Genomic DNA, 14,626 nt, shown 5'->3' with positions numbered 1-14,626 from the left:
CGGGATGACCGGCAGCTTTCCATGGCTGTGGACGAAGGTGATGTGTTTGGCCAGACGAAGATTGTTGTTGTTCTGCTAGATAGTGTGAGGTGAGTTGTAACGGCCGTACGCCGGATTAGCTGCGGCAAGAATCGACACACTAGCGTTCAGACAAGCCATGATCGATGTAGCCCAACATCTGCGACTTGGTCCCGGATCGAAAACGCCTTCGACACGCACGGTGCCTTGAAATAAATCCCGTGACGTTTGACACGCTCGGCCGGAATCGTGTTCCGCGCATAATGCGGCTCGTTCGGATTCCGCGTCCGCGATCTGTTCCTTTCCGTTGACACTGCCACCCTGGCCAGGGTCATCTCCACCGCGGAACTTCCCCACAAAAGCCATCGGACTCCCCGGTTACCGTTTCGAGGTCCCAGAGTATGGCCGAATTTGTTCACCTTGTTCACCCACACAATGCGAATGCAAAAAATATAAATTAAATCACAACATTTAATTAACGAACCGTTTATCTCCTACACCCTTACCAAAAATCATGATTTTTTGAGTTCCAAATCACACTTTTCATACGAATTTTTCGGTTCAACCCATATAACCATTTTTATGGTTGTAGTACCTGAACTCAAAAAATCGTATGAAAAGTGGGATTTGGAACTCAAAAAATCATGATTTTTGGTAAGGGTGTATCAACTTTTATTAACAAATTACAAATTGATCTTGAAAATGTTTAATAACTATTATTTAAAACCAATATTTTTTATTCATACGATTACAATACTTCTTGCTTTTCAAGAACAAAAATATTCTTTTCGCCCGAGTTCTTGAGTTACTTTTCAGGGAGAGTGAGTTACTTGAGTGCCTTGTCGCTTCTCTTTAAGGTTCTCTAGACGTGTCCTTCGTGGGTGTTAGAGAAGGTTCTCTAGTGGGTGTGTGCTGCGTGGAAAATGAGTGTTTTTGCGAGGAAAACAACGGGAAAACGATTTGTAAATTAGTGTGCAAATGTGACAAGTGAATATAATTGAGTGAAACATAAGGTTAAAGTTCTAATACAAGTATAATTTGAATAAAAGTTGATAAAAGTGAGATCCTTTCTACGGTTCAGGGAAAGTTTTCACGAGGTGGGTGGCATGGTAACGGTGCACAACTCTCTCTCTCTCTCCTTTGCTCACGAAAGCTCGGCGAGTTGTGTGTGCGAGTGCTTTGTGTATATGTGTGTGTGTGCATAACTGTTATGTTTTATGCTAACGTCCGGAAGGGGTGGTAGATATTTGAGGACTTTTCCTACAAGGAGAGAACTTTTGAGGTGAGAGATATCAGCTCTACGTGTATTTTAGATTTTGTACAGAACCGGGTTATTATTGAAGTAAACGTTAAACATAAGAAAACTAGTATTTTTCATGATTTCAAGCCATAAGCCATAAGCCGGTCTAACCTAGAGGTTAGTTCGTTAGCACAGACCAGGTCGTCTCTCTGGATCCTGTCTCGGTAGAGTCGCTCGTAGGCAGTTGGACTCATAATCCAAAGCTCGTCAGTTCGTATTACGGGAGTGACTTCAAAATTTTTTAATAGAGTTGGAAGTCTAATCAACTGAAAACAATCTGAAATGCATTTTTTGCATTTTTTTTAAATTTCAATTTTTATATTTTGTTTGCCTTCCCCCGACGAATTTGCCAGAGTCGAGGGACATAAACTTCTAAAAATATTTGCAGCAGCCTTATGAGTCTTCACCAACATTTTGAACCGATTTGGTCCAAGCAGTGTTAAGATAACGTGACCCCCCGTACCTATATAACTGTATCTCGGCAATGATTCAACCAAATGTCTTGAAGCATTGTAAATACATTTGAGTGACTTTTATTCTTATATTTCATCAGGAAAATATTGTCCATTGGTGGCCCCCTTCGTAATGTTTTGTTCAGTGGGCTGACTGGGCTACGTTCTCAGCCCAGTTCCAGAACATGTACTGTACTTTAAGGTCATGAAAACAGACTTAAACTAAGTTTGAGTGTATGTTTATTCCAACTCTTGACATTTTTGCCGATCTATATCTATGTAAACCCTTAAAAAGTACGCATTTTTTCATTAAATGTTTTAAAAAATCATTTTTTTTGTTGTATTTGTCAAAATGTATTTTGCTAAACAAATGCCAAAAATGTAGAGTTTTGGATAGCAAAAAAAAATTAAATTATTCGCTCTCCAGCATTGCCTTGGCGTTCTCGATTGCGAGATTCCTACTCGAAAACTAGGTGTCCGAAAGCTTGATTGTTGAGGCAATTGCAAACCTCCATCCACCCCGGGATTCGAACTGACGCGACCCGTGGATTGTTAGTCCAACTGCCTACCAGCGACTCCACCGAGGCTGGATCCAGGAAGACGACTCATACACCTGGACTGAGTTATAGACCTAACACCTCTAGGTTAGACCGGTGCCAACATTTACTTCCCCATCCGACGGAAGGAGTGATCAGACAAATCTCGTCTCGAAAAATGGAACCGAACCCAGGCCGACTGTGTGAGAAGCAACCACGCTTACCTGTGGGTTTTATAGAATGAATATTTCTCGAGAAACGATTTGAGAACGAAGCTTGATTTGGAGTCGGAGCCAAAAGCAAACCCTATACCTTTCTTTAGTAAGAAAAGTAAAAGACTGATTCCGTAGAGAACTGCTCATTTTCAAACTTCAAGCCAAAACTTCTAATAATATTTTTTTACTCAGAAAGTACAACAAAATACTTGATACAGTTATGCAATTACCAGAAATTTGCAAAATTTCAATAAATTCTTGAGCATAATTTTCTTTTTAAAGTTGCACGTAATTATCGGATCTGTGGTCTCAAAAATAAAAAGTTTGCAAAACTTTATGTTACTCGTTTGACTAAGGAGAACAGCATCTAACTCCATCGTGCCTCTAATATTGGCATATCAGCCAGCACTTTGACAAGCAAGTTTCTATCAACAGTCTTACAAAAAAAAAGTTGTTTGACTATAGTGAAAATCAGCAAATTGAATGAAGTTAGGAGCGAGTGGTTAACCTGCCAACCATATTGTAAAAATTTCTTAAAAATTCTGTCAAAAGATACTTATAAGGGGTCGTGCATAAACCACGTGGCCTTTTTTTGAATTTTTGACCCCCTACCCCCATGGTTTTCGTGGTTTCTCGCCAACCCCCTTATGGGCACGTGGTTTATTTATCTGAAAAATCAGAAAAAACTTGTTTAATTCAAAAATTAAATTTACGATGCATTTGTCTGCATCAATCTGACCTCCTTTTTTCACTAAATACATTTATTTTACAATATACAATTTAATTGTAATGTTACAGAAAAAAAGATTATCAAAACTTTTTTTTTGTTAACCCTATCAAACAAGAAATTTGAGAAAAAGTTTGTCTCCTACCAGTGGTTCGATTACAAACTGAAAACCAAAATTATTTAGTTGCAAACAATGTAATGCATATCAAATATAAATGCTTTTAGACTATGAATTGGGCTCAAAAAATCAAACCAAATAAACGGATAAAAATATTACATAAACAAGTGAGCATTGATTCCATGTGGCCAAAAAAGTAATTTTGTACCATTATTTCTCGGATGTGCGACAAAAGGTCAAATGGACCAAAGGTCGAATGCCAAAAGGTCGAAAGACATAAGGTCGAAAGACATTAGGTCGAAAGACATAAGGTCGAATGGACAAAAGGTAAACTGGACAAAACGTCGTAGAAATAAAAGGTCGAATGTGAAAAAATGAAACAAATAATAATAATTATAAACTTCTTAAATATTCTTGAAAAACATATTTTCTTACTAACAAATCCGATTTTTTTCTGTGAGTGAGATATTGTGAGTATGAGAATGGGATAATATTCTTTCAAACAAGTGCAGTACTTTGAAATAAAGGCGACTTCTCATTTTTTTTATTCTAAAACAACCTATTCTTGATTGTCATAATATTTTTGTGAATTTTTCCATTCTTTCAAACATGAGCGGTTCTTTGAAAAAAAATCGCTTCTGAAATATGATGGAAATTTATTTTTATTTCTAACAACAACCTTTTCTTGATTGTCATGATATTTTTGTGAGTTTTTCCATTCTTTCAAACATGAGCAGTTCTTAAAAAAAAGTAGACTTCTAAAATAGTTTTATATTTTTATAAAAGAGCTTATTCTTGACTGTCGTTATGTTTTTGTGATTTTTTCCATTCTTTAAGGTTCTTTAAAAAAGGTTCGATTTCTGAAAATATCATTAAGCTTTTATTTTATTTAAAAAAATATTCTTCATTGTCGTAATATTTTTGTGAGTTTTTCCATTCCTTCAAATATGAGCAGTTCTTCAAAAAAAAAAAAAAGTTTGAGTTCTAAAATATTTTTTATTTTATTTTTAAAACCTATTCTTGACTGTTGTAATGTTTTTGAGAATTTTGCCATTCTTTCAAATATGAGCAGTTCTTTTTTTAAATACTACGTTTAAAATATTTTGTAAGTTTTTGATTTATTTATAAAAAAAATTGTTGGAATATTTTAGTGACTAATCCAATCTTCCAAAAATAAACAGTTAAGAAAAAAATTAAAGTTTTGTTTCTTAAATATTGTTTCAAGTTTTTTTATCCTTTTTCAATCTATCTTTCATGGTCACATAAGATCCTTAGAAAAATCTGACTTCAAAAATATACCTGCATATATAAAAAAAATCGATCGCATTAATTTATTATTAAATATAAATTTTTCAAAAAGTTAAATTTGGCAAATGATTTATCCATTTTTTTTTAATTGAAAACATAACTAGCTGAAAGATCAGGAAATTCTTTATAATTTTACAATTTTGGTCATACTTTTGGTTGCTGAGATATTTATGTTGAAAAAAAAAAAATGAAAGATGAGTTTTTTTAATATTAATAAATATTTTTTATTTATATTGATCTTTAATGACGTTACATTAAAATTTTATTCACGAATACTGCCCATGTTCCCAAAAATGTCCCATATGCAAAAACAGCATGCTGAGAAAAACGCTTTTGAAGTTTGTCCCACACATAAGGCTACGTGTTAAATTTTTGCGAATAAAATGGATTTCCTCTTGATTTCTAAACAAAGTAATGGGTGTTGGAGGCTTTTTAGAGCGTTCAATTTCCCGGGGTTTCAAATTGCCCGGGAAATCCCGGAAATTCTTGAGAAATTTGAAATTTATCAAAAATTCATCTGATCCTGGTTCTGATTTATATTATGCAACAACATTGTACAGAATAGCAACTTAATTGGTTAAAATGTGTGTGAGGATCAATGAGTGCCTTGACTGCTTGTAAAATAAAACTTACAGTTTCAGGAAAATATATACATTTTCTAAATTTAAAAGCTGTTCTAAAATTCGTTCGAATGAATTGTTATAACACCCCAAATTATGTAACTCATGAGTATGGACAATCTCTTAGATCGAAATGCCAAGCTCATATTCACTTTAGTCCTTTTCTCGGGGAGAAGAAAATGGCTTTCGCTCATACGAATGAATATCAATCAGAAATCAATTTTTCGGTGAATTTCAAAGTAGATAAGTATCGTTTGAAAAGAAAAATCGTGACGGGTTATTTTCTAATGATAGGCGATTCACCTGCAAATGTAGTAGTGAAACCGACATGTTGCGCGATAATCCTGAAATTGTTTTTTTTTTTGATTCACAAGACAATACAAGGTATCTTGAGATTGAAGTGTATGCATGTCAACAAATTTAATTAGCACAGTTTTTGATGTTTATTTTTATAGAAAATATTTTTTTGATAGGCCACGTGATCAGCCGTCGACCCCCCCTCCCCCCCATGGCTTTTCGTGGTTTTTTTGGTCAGATTTTCAACCCCCCCCCCCCCTAAGGAGGCCACGTGGTTTATGCACGACCCCTTGAAGGTTTTGGCAGAGGTACACTGCCGTTCAGTGGGTCTCGTGGCGCAGGGGTAGCGGCTTCGGCTGCCGATCCCGATGATGCTATGAGACGCGGGTTCGATTCCCGCCTTATCCACTGAGCTTCTATCGGATGGTGAAGTAAAACGTCGGTCCCGGTTTCCCCTGTCTCGTCAGAGGCGCTGGAGCAGAAATCCCACGTTAGAGGAAGGCCATGCCCCGGGGGGCGTAGTGCCAATAGTTTCGTTTACACTGCCGTTCTACGCATAATTGTCCCATGTTCGAAAAAGTGCAACTGAGAAAAACGCGATTGTAATTTTTCGACCGTTTTCTGTGTTTCTACGCATAATTGTCCCGTAGGTCTATATTCGCCCTATGTGTCCCTAATCGCCCCAGTTAGCAGTTGATCACCCTTTTTTGTGATTCTCTTGCTCTACAAAAGGTAAACAAGACATTATACTTAGTAAAACTATTGATTCCGTGTAAGAAAATACTTGGTGGGACAATTATGCGTAGAAGTTTAACGATGGGACAAACAGACTTGGTGTTGTTTTTCATGAGTTTCCGCACAAAGTACCAGATTTTATGTGTTTTTCTTAAAGTACACATCAAACTAAACTTAAAAATGTCATAAAGTCAAAATCGCCCAAAACTGACATGGGACAATTATGCGTAGAACGGCAGTACACTATCAGAAAAAAAAAGTTAAGTCAAACATAAACCAAGTGTCAAGTTTTTGAAAAGCAAAAGTTGCTTAACTAAGCTTGCAATTACCAGACTATAAATAACAAGCTTAAATTTAATAGAAGAATTAAAGTTCCTCAAAAGTATTGGCCATGCTGCAAGAAAATTCCTTCAAAGACTCATAATTTCGCCAGAACCCCCCCTCAAAATAAAGCATCCACCATCTCTTCCGTGACGACCTCCCTCAAACCAAACCGAGGACCAACGCCAAACGGGTTGTGTGGTTTCGTCGGGTGTCTCATATGTTTTTGCCGAGCGGGGGAGGGGTGGCGAGAGGGCACATGCGCACCAGCTCGCTTACCAAATACATCCTTTCTGCACCAGCTGAAGTCGCACACTTTGCGTGTGTGCCATGTCCCCTGCCCGCGTAGCTTTCCGAAATGTATCTGTGCTGATGTGCTTCGCTTCCTTCCTGCAGCAGCAGCTTTCACACAAATTTCTCAGCATTCGACCCGACAGGACGTGCTTTTTTCCGAGCTGCCGCCGCCGTGAGTGTGTATGTGTGAGCTGTGTCTGTGTGTGTGTGTATATTGCGTTGATGTCCTCGCCCCTTGAGGGTTAATGCGAAAAAAAGAAGAGCAAAATTTTGAAAAGCTAAAAATAACAGTGTCTAGGGAAGAAACCAAGGGAGTTCGGTCTAGGATCGCCGGATTACGGTGACCTGCGGGATTTCTTCGTGGAAGTCGGAGTGACCCAACATGGAGTGCAGTGAAGTGTGAAGAGAATCGGAGGACCTCTTCAGCGTGAGACACACAATTCCAAGTGGACTTCGAGAGGTTTCGAATCCTGCCAGGACTATGACTTCGTTTGGATCGCTGGACGGAACGAACCCGGAGGAAATCTTCTTCTCAACGTACGAGCCGTCGAAGGAAGGTACGGCCCCCCTTCGGGAAAGGAGGACAAATGGCCCAACCCCCCTCTAGAGCCAAGCCTGAATCGAGAAAAATCAATGATTTAAGGATATATGCGATATATTGCTCATCTTTTTCTGTTCATTCATTTTCTTTGTCCTGTTGAGATAGGCCTTTTCAGGGCACAGATTTTGCTTGCTTTTCTTGCCTTTGTGAACGCAAATTGCCTTCTTTTTTCCCCCACAAATCTCCGCGAAGAAAATCTGTCCACTCATCCAGCTCGGCACTCTCTCGCTGTTGCACACGGCCGGCCACTTTTCCAACAATTTCCATTTCTTTTTTTTCGTCCAATTTTTTGCTGCTGCCCCGGCTGGAAATTTCGCCCACAGAAATCCTCGAGTATGCGGTCAAGATTGGCATCGATCCGGAAAACGAAACCAACCTGATCTATCTGGCTCGCCAGGGGCTGCTGCATCCACTGCCGGAAAACTGGAAACCCTGGTGAGTACACAGACAAACACACACACACACGGGGAAATGTAGAAAAATATCGATAGGTTAAAATTAGTTTTCTATGAAAAAGTTGATTTTCCCCCGAGGGAAGGGATGCTGCAAAGTTTAATTAGATTTCAACCGGGGCCTTCTGCCTTTTTGTTCTAAAAAGGGAAATTTAGTCACCGCTCAAAAAAGCTACCGATTCACGTACGTAACCTGATTCGGGGAAAATCGTCTTCTTCATCTTCTTCTTGTCGATGGGGGGGTTGTTGTACTCGTCGCAGTCTCGCTCCGTTATAGAAATTATATAATAAAGAGAATATATTACGGGCTGAGTTTGACATGGGGTGCGGTACCGACAATGAAAAAAAAAAGTATTCAGCGATGTATATTTTTATTGGATGAAATGTTGCTTTCTTTGGCCTCTACCTCTAGTACGAAACTTACCTTCTATAGGCTGGGATGATGGGTTCATGGTAGAATTCGCGCTGTCACTTGGGTCGTTTGCGAAAAGCTTCTTATCGGTTTGAAGATTGTTTGGGCGAGATTTTCTTTTATGATTAATGCAAGGTTGGATTTTTTTTGCGAAGCTGGCTTACACGCAGTATGGATAAATCATTATTGCTGAACTATTGTCTGGTATCATGGAAAGAAAACGAGAAAATTGTCAAAATCAAATGAAATGTTTAAATAAAATCTACGATTGAACAAATATCTTCAAGCATGCTTCTCCATAATTTATTTGAACGAGCTATTAAAAGGAGACGCATGGTGCGTGCATTGGTGCAAGATGCGTGCAATGAGAAGTCTTCAAATAATTATTTTTTTATAATTCTAGAGTTTTTTTTATAAAATGATCTTATAAGCTATTAACTTTTATATGTTTATAGGACCTTTTCTAAAAAAAACATTTTAGCCAAAAGTTTGTATCCTGAGAACAAGGGTCCTGTTTTTCAGTTCAAAGATCAGAAATCACTCACTCACCAGGGATGGAATAGTCGCAAAAAATCAATTTCGCTTGCGAACTTTCTTCACCCGCGAAAGAGAGAGGAGGCAAATCACGCAAAAGAAAATCGCTTCGAAATTCTCCAAGAAAATCAATTTGCTGATGATTTTTTGTGAATTTCCTAGTCAGCACCACTCAAAAATATTTATTTCACTTTGTTTACACACATAGAGTTATCTAAGCCCGAGCTCACGCACACCAGCACCCCATTTGTTTTGCTGGTGGGTACAAAATTTAACCTCAATCTTTTTCGTGTACGTACACGCAATACATGCGCACGTAGATAACTCTATTGCCCATCTACAAAATGTGACAGGTCATTTTTCGACGTGTGACGTTACACTTGCAAGTGTAGTAGTGAAAAAGATGTTCCGCCGAATAATCAAGATGATGATATTTTTTAGATTCCTTTTACCGATCTTTCGTGCGCGAGAGAGGAGAGCCATGCTCCCTTCGGATTTTTTTCTCTTGATGAACATCTAATGATTTTCTTTTGATGATGATTCCATTATTCCATCGCTGCTCATCACCGAACGAATCTTTGCCGACCAGAGCGCGCAACCATTCGCGAGCGAACACAACAGGCTGGCAGCGGCTTGCTCAATCGCTCCACTCAGCGAAACAAATACCTACTTCGTGAATTTCTTTTCCTACTCCGTCCGTCAACCCGAGTCACAAACGAATATGCTCAGAGAGGAGAGAACCATATAAATACTAACGCGGTGCTCATTTGGCCTGCACTACCACAGTTTGCCGTCAATTAGAATTTGGTATGGTAGAAATTGCTGCCAAATGTGTCTTTGATGTTGTGTAAACAACAAAATTGCAAAATATTATTTATATCATTGTTTTAAAGCAATTTCTCAAATAATCAAGGCAAAGCCGATCGCAAACTATTCCCAGTCAACTTAGAGCGACTTAACGAAATCGATCTCTCTGACCCATTCGCTGAACTTCCCGATTGGAATGAGAGGGAGAGCAAATCACAGTATTCGGTAGTGATTGGTTTGGAAGTGACAAATGGTAGAAATACACCAGAGCAGTTTTTCGTGGCTCTAGATTTGTGCTCGCGAGTGACTGAGGCTTTTTGGAGCAATCAGGACCCTTGCCTGAGAATGAATTTTGTGATCGAATGGTGTATATGGCAATGTTTTAGGTTAGGATTCGTGTAGTGTTAAAAAACAGCACTTTTATTATTTTTTATTACCTTTTTATCACAAAAATTTCGATTTTGAAAACTTTTTACCTTCGAGCTTTATGAAATTTTTGAAAAAATATTGATTTTTTCAAATATCTCGAAAATGAAAATTTCCCGCAAATAATTCGAAATTATTTTTTCTATGTAAAATTTAATTGAATTGTGATGTTTTTATTAATCGTACCGTTTTTTTAGCCATTTTAGGTAAACATTATCAGAATTTTTTTTTATAACTTGGCGTGGTTTCAACATTTTTATGATAAAAGTTTTGTAAAATGCATTGTACAACTAAACTGTTTTACTGAATTTTCATCTACTGATATTTTAGTAAACAATTCAAAAATTTAGAATTAATCGAATTCTTAGTTAACTGACATTTGTCACTTTGAAAGCTAGTTTAGGGGAAAGTGGGGCAAGTGTAACAAGCTAAGGAAATGCTCGTTAGAACCCATTAAAAACGTTAAAAAATCTGTCGGATTTTTTTATAATCATCTTATTCCAGGTCTTGACTAAAACTTTGATAGAACAAGTTTTTAAAAAATACCGTTGTTTAATGTAAAAAAAATGATTTTAAAATTTTTGATTTCCGTACGTTCTACTCAACTAGTGGGACAAGACGAACAACCCGCTGGGGCAAGAGGAACAATGCATGAAAAAACATGTTAATTTGCTAACAATTGAACTGTTATCACTTAGATTAGTGGTGGGCAAAACCGCTCATTTCTGTGAGCCGCTCATTTTCGTTCGCTCATTTAAATGAGCGGCTCTTTTGAACGGCTCATCCGCTCATTTCGCTCAAAGTCAGAAAATAGACTGGAATGAACTGAAACATGTGCTCAAGATATTTAGATTTTTTTTTCAAACGACCAATGGAGTGTCCATGAGTGTCACACTTCGTATGATTTTTGTTGATTGATAATTCAAAAATACATGTTTTCATCGCACTTATTCTGAACAGATTGGAGATCGTCCATAAAACATAGAAAACCGTCGATTTGCTTTATCCTTTTTTGGAAAGCATTTCAAATATAAACGTTTTATATGAAAAAAGAAAAACATTGATCTCTGAAATCCACAAATATCGAAAACTTTTTTCATAGAGAGGTAAACAAACTTGAGTTTTTTTTTCAGATGCAATTAATAAATTAGTCTTGAAATGCAGTTTTTTGTTTAATAAGAACAACTTTAATTCATGACAACAAATGAATGATCAAAACAAGCGTCAAAAAAGAAGATCTAAAAAAATGCCTTAATAAATCTATTGAACAATTACCACAAAAGAGTACCAAGTTTGTGTGATGTGCTGTGGTAAATTACATTTTAAATCATAAACGGTCCAATACATGGATTAAAACCGCAATCTAGCATACGAACTATGTTCGAATGCGTGTAACAACTTCATGTACATAACATTTGAGAAATGTATCGATATTTTCATAATGAGATCATGCAACATCGGGCGACAGTCAGCTGATTCAAAATCACAGGCGCTCCGACACAGGCTAGCAACAAGCATAAAGTGCGCCAAAATGTTGGAATTTGAGGCGACCGGTGAGAACCTAGTTTCCCCTCTTTTCTCCACAGCACCGTCACCACCAGCGCGTGGAAGAACGAACCGAACGAGAGCGAATGAGCGAGAGCGAAATAACGAAAGAGTGAGCGAAAACGACGCCGTTCGACGACGTCGACGACGGCGCGAGCGACGCTTATCAAGCGCTCCGTTCGTTCTTTCCGTTCATTCGCTCTCGCTCATTTGCTCTCGTTCGGTTCGTTCTTCGACTCGCTCTTTGATTTGACGGTTCTTTGAAAAGAACCGGTTCATAAAATGAACCGCCGCTCATTTTTTTTGAGCGGTCGCTCATTCGTTCTTTAGCTTGAGCCGGTTCATAAGAACGGTTCGATCAAAAAAGCCCATCTCTAACTTAGATACATCAGATTACAATGTATTTGAACTTTTCTTTCATTTTTAGATCAAATAATAATATTTTATTAAAAAATTAATCGTTTTTACGAAAAAAATTTTTTTACTTAGATGATAAATAGTTAATTTTCATAATATCACTATATTTTTGTATGAACATTTTTTTTAATCAATTGTTTATCAGTTTTTAAGTTCTTTTATTTATTTTTTTCCCAGTAAAAAAATTTTGTTGCACCAATTCGTATTTTTTCCATACTAAAAATCCATACACTTGCCCCACCTGAACAAGATTTTTTAAAAGCTCTCAACAAAAATAACCAAAAGTTTAATCATACTTTATAATAGGTGAAAGTCGTTGGTAGGGGCACTACTGATCAAGAAAAATATCATTATGATAGAATGAGCCCTAAACCGAACCCTAAGCCTTATTTTGTACTTTCCAAATATTATAAGAAAACTAAGCAGACATGCATTGGCACTGCACGCTGTTAGCACGCGTGCTATTTTAACGGATAGCACTGCGCTTTCAATCATAGCACTCGCCCTGGCACTCGAACAAAAATGGTAACCAGGTTGTTTTTTCATTTGTTGATTTCAAGTTTACTGTTGTTATTGTCCAGAATATGATGAAACTAACTACAACCACAATTCATCTGTGAAATTGGTGCAGTGCTAGTGTTCAAGGAATGTAAGCAGAAGATCCATGGTTCTGATCCCTTCAAGGTGAACTTTTTTTTGCTTTCGTAACATTTTTTTTAAATCAATGCAGATTATTGTCCTGAAAAAAAAAATATGCTTCATGGAATGAACAAGTTGATCGTTGGAAGTACCCGAAAATCAGTTCCAGGTGGCCTGGACACATAAATGGACGTGACAAGGCTGGCATTTGAAAGGGGAAAACAATTGAATTTAAACATTCTGAAGATTTTGCGGACCCTGAGATTTATTTTTTATGGAAGAATCTGGAATAAGGTATGTTGCAGTTGTAATAGATTCCCGTTGGCCATTAATCAAATTTGCTTGAGGCCCCTAAAAAGGAAAAAAATCTATGAGTGCTAAATGGGAGTGCTAAATAATAGCACTAGCACTGGGCTGGAGTAGCATGCTTTGAACTTGGTGTAAGTGCTAAATTTGAAGTGCCAGTGCAGAGCGTGCCAATGCACGTCTGAAACTAAGGTTTTGAAAAAAAAAAACTTCATTAAATCTTATGCCCCGTGGCGTTTACGTCTTTTTGGTGGTTATGTGGCAGTAGAATTAGCTAATTACATTGCTAGCAACAATTCCTCATACTGGAAATAATCAAAATTGTAAAAAGTTAAAAACTACGGCCGTACGACCGATTGTTCCTCTTACCCCATGTGGTCGTCTTCTTTAAATTTTGGTAGAGAAAAGTAGGCCGTTTCGTCGCTCAGAATGACAGCAAAATTAAGTATAGGTTTTTTTTTATTTTTCCAAGGGGTTGAGAAAATGTTCTAGTTTTCCTTATTTTCGATTGAAAAACGCATTTCCAGATTTTCGAAATCTCGATTTACATTTCAAAAGGACTCGAAATTTGTCATATAAATTGTTAAAAAAATAATTGGTATTTATTTATTTAATCAAACCGATTTTTGTTTTCATATCACAAGTAGAGTTTTTAGTTATTTATTTTCCTTTTTTTAACTATGATGACCTAGGCACATAAACTCGATAAACAACATGTTCGTCAATTTAAAGATAACTTGCAATCTTTCAACGTTAGCATAACTGCAATGATGTCTGATGTATTTTGTGATAGTTGCAGACATGATATTTAGGTTCTTTAGGTTCTTTTATGTTCTTAAAAAAGAAATCAGCAATAATTATGATAAACGTCAGCCACGTGTGTCATGTCAATATTCCAACATCTTAGGGAAAAAACACCAATGTCCAAAACGTGCTCCCCCGGATCACCATGTAACGGGGGCCGTAACTGGGCCACACGACTCCAGCACAAATCTTGTGCCGGAAGTCAATTTTTCACCACTTGCCATCGCTCCGTCGCCGTCCCATTCCGGCGCTCAACCACGCAAAATGCAATTCATCTGGAAGAAAATGCAAAATGAATTGCATTTGCCCGAGCTGTTACACAACTTCCTGACAAAGTGTATCCTGTGCCAGGCCGGTCGGTGATGGTGATGGCTTAGAGAGGGATGAAGTTATTTCTGTGTTTCGTCGGTCGCCGGCAGGGGAAAAATAGAAAAGCGGCCTGCAAAATGCACCGTCATGTGCCATTGGAGCCGTGTTCGTGCATTCCGAGGTGGCGTGTTTCATAAAACAAGGGACCACCTACCTGCTCCTCCTCCTACTCCTCAAGGACCTCGTCATCTCTCAACATCCTTGGAGAATTGAGTGTGTGTGTGTTTGTGGGAGTCGTGTTGACAGCTTCCTACATGGCCTTACAATTATACATCCCTTCCCGTTGAGAGGGAGATTTGCCAAGGAGCAAAGTGGGAGGAAATTTTCTTTTCTCATAAATCTGTTGTTCCAATGCAACATCACACTGCCTTTT

The 14,626-nt window shown here is 37.7% G+C and overlaps 1 protein-coding gene across 2 annotated transcripts in view; it reads left to right on the top strand.

Moving 5' to 3' along the window:
* The first annotated feature begins 896 nt into the window (after positions 1–896).
* Positions 897–14,626, top strand: part of LOC6035956 (centrosomal protein of 164 kDa) — a 36,178-nt gene continuing 22,448 nt past the window's right edge. The window contains exons 1-3 of one of the 2 annotated variants that reach the window (XM_038258336.1): positions 897–1,115; positions 7,044–7,498; positions 7,866–7,977. In XM_038258336.1, the coding sequence (XP_038114264.1) occupies positions 7,423–7,498; positions 7,866–7,977 (188 nt within the window). In that variant the 5' untranslated portion in view covers positions 897–1,115; positions 7,044–7,422. The remainder of the gene's footprint in view (positions 1,116–7,043; positions 7,499–7,865; positions 7,978–14,626) is intronic. The other variant, XM_038258337.1, reaches the window with a different exon arrangement.

Source organism: Culex quinquefasciatus, chromosome 2 (assembly GCF_015732765.1).
Source record: "Culex quinquefasciatus strain JHB chromosome 2, VPISU_Cqui_1.0_pri_paternal, whole genome shotgun sequence".
Taxonomy (NCBI): domain Eukaryota; kingdom Metazoa; phylum Arthropoda; class Insecta; order Diptera; family Culicidae; genus Culex; species Culex quinquefasciatus.
This window is presented reverse-complemented; position numbering and strand designations above follow the sequence as displayed.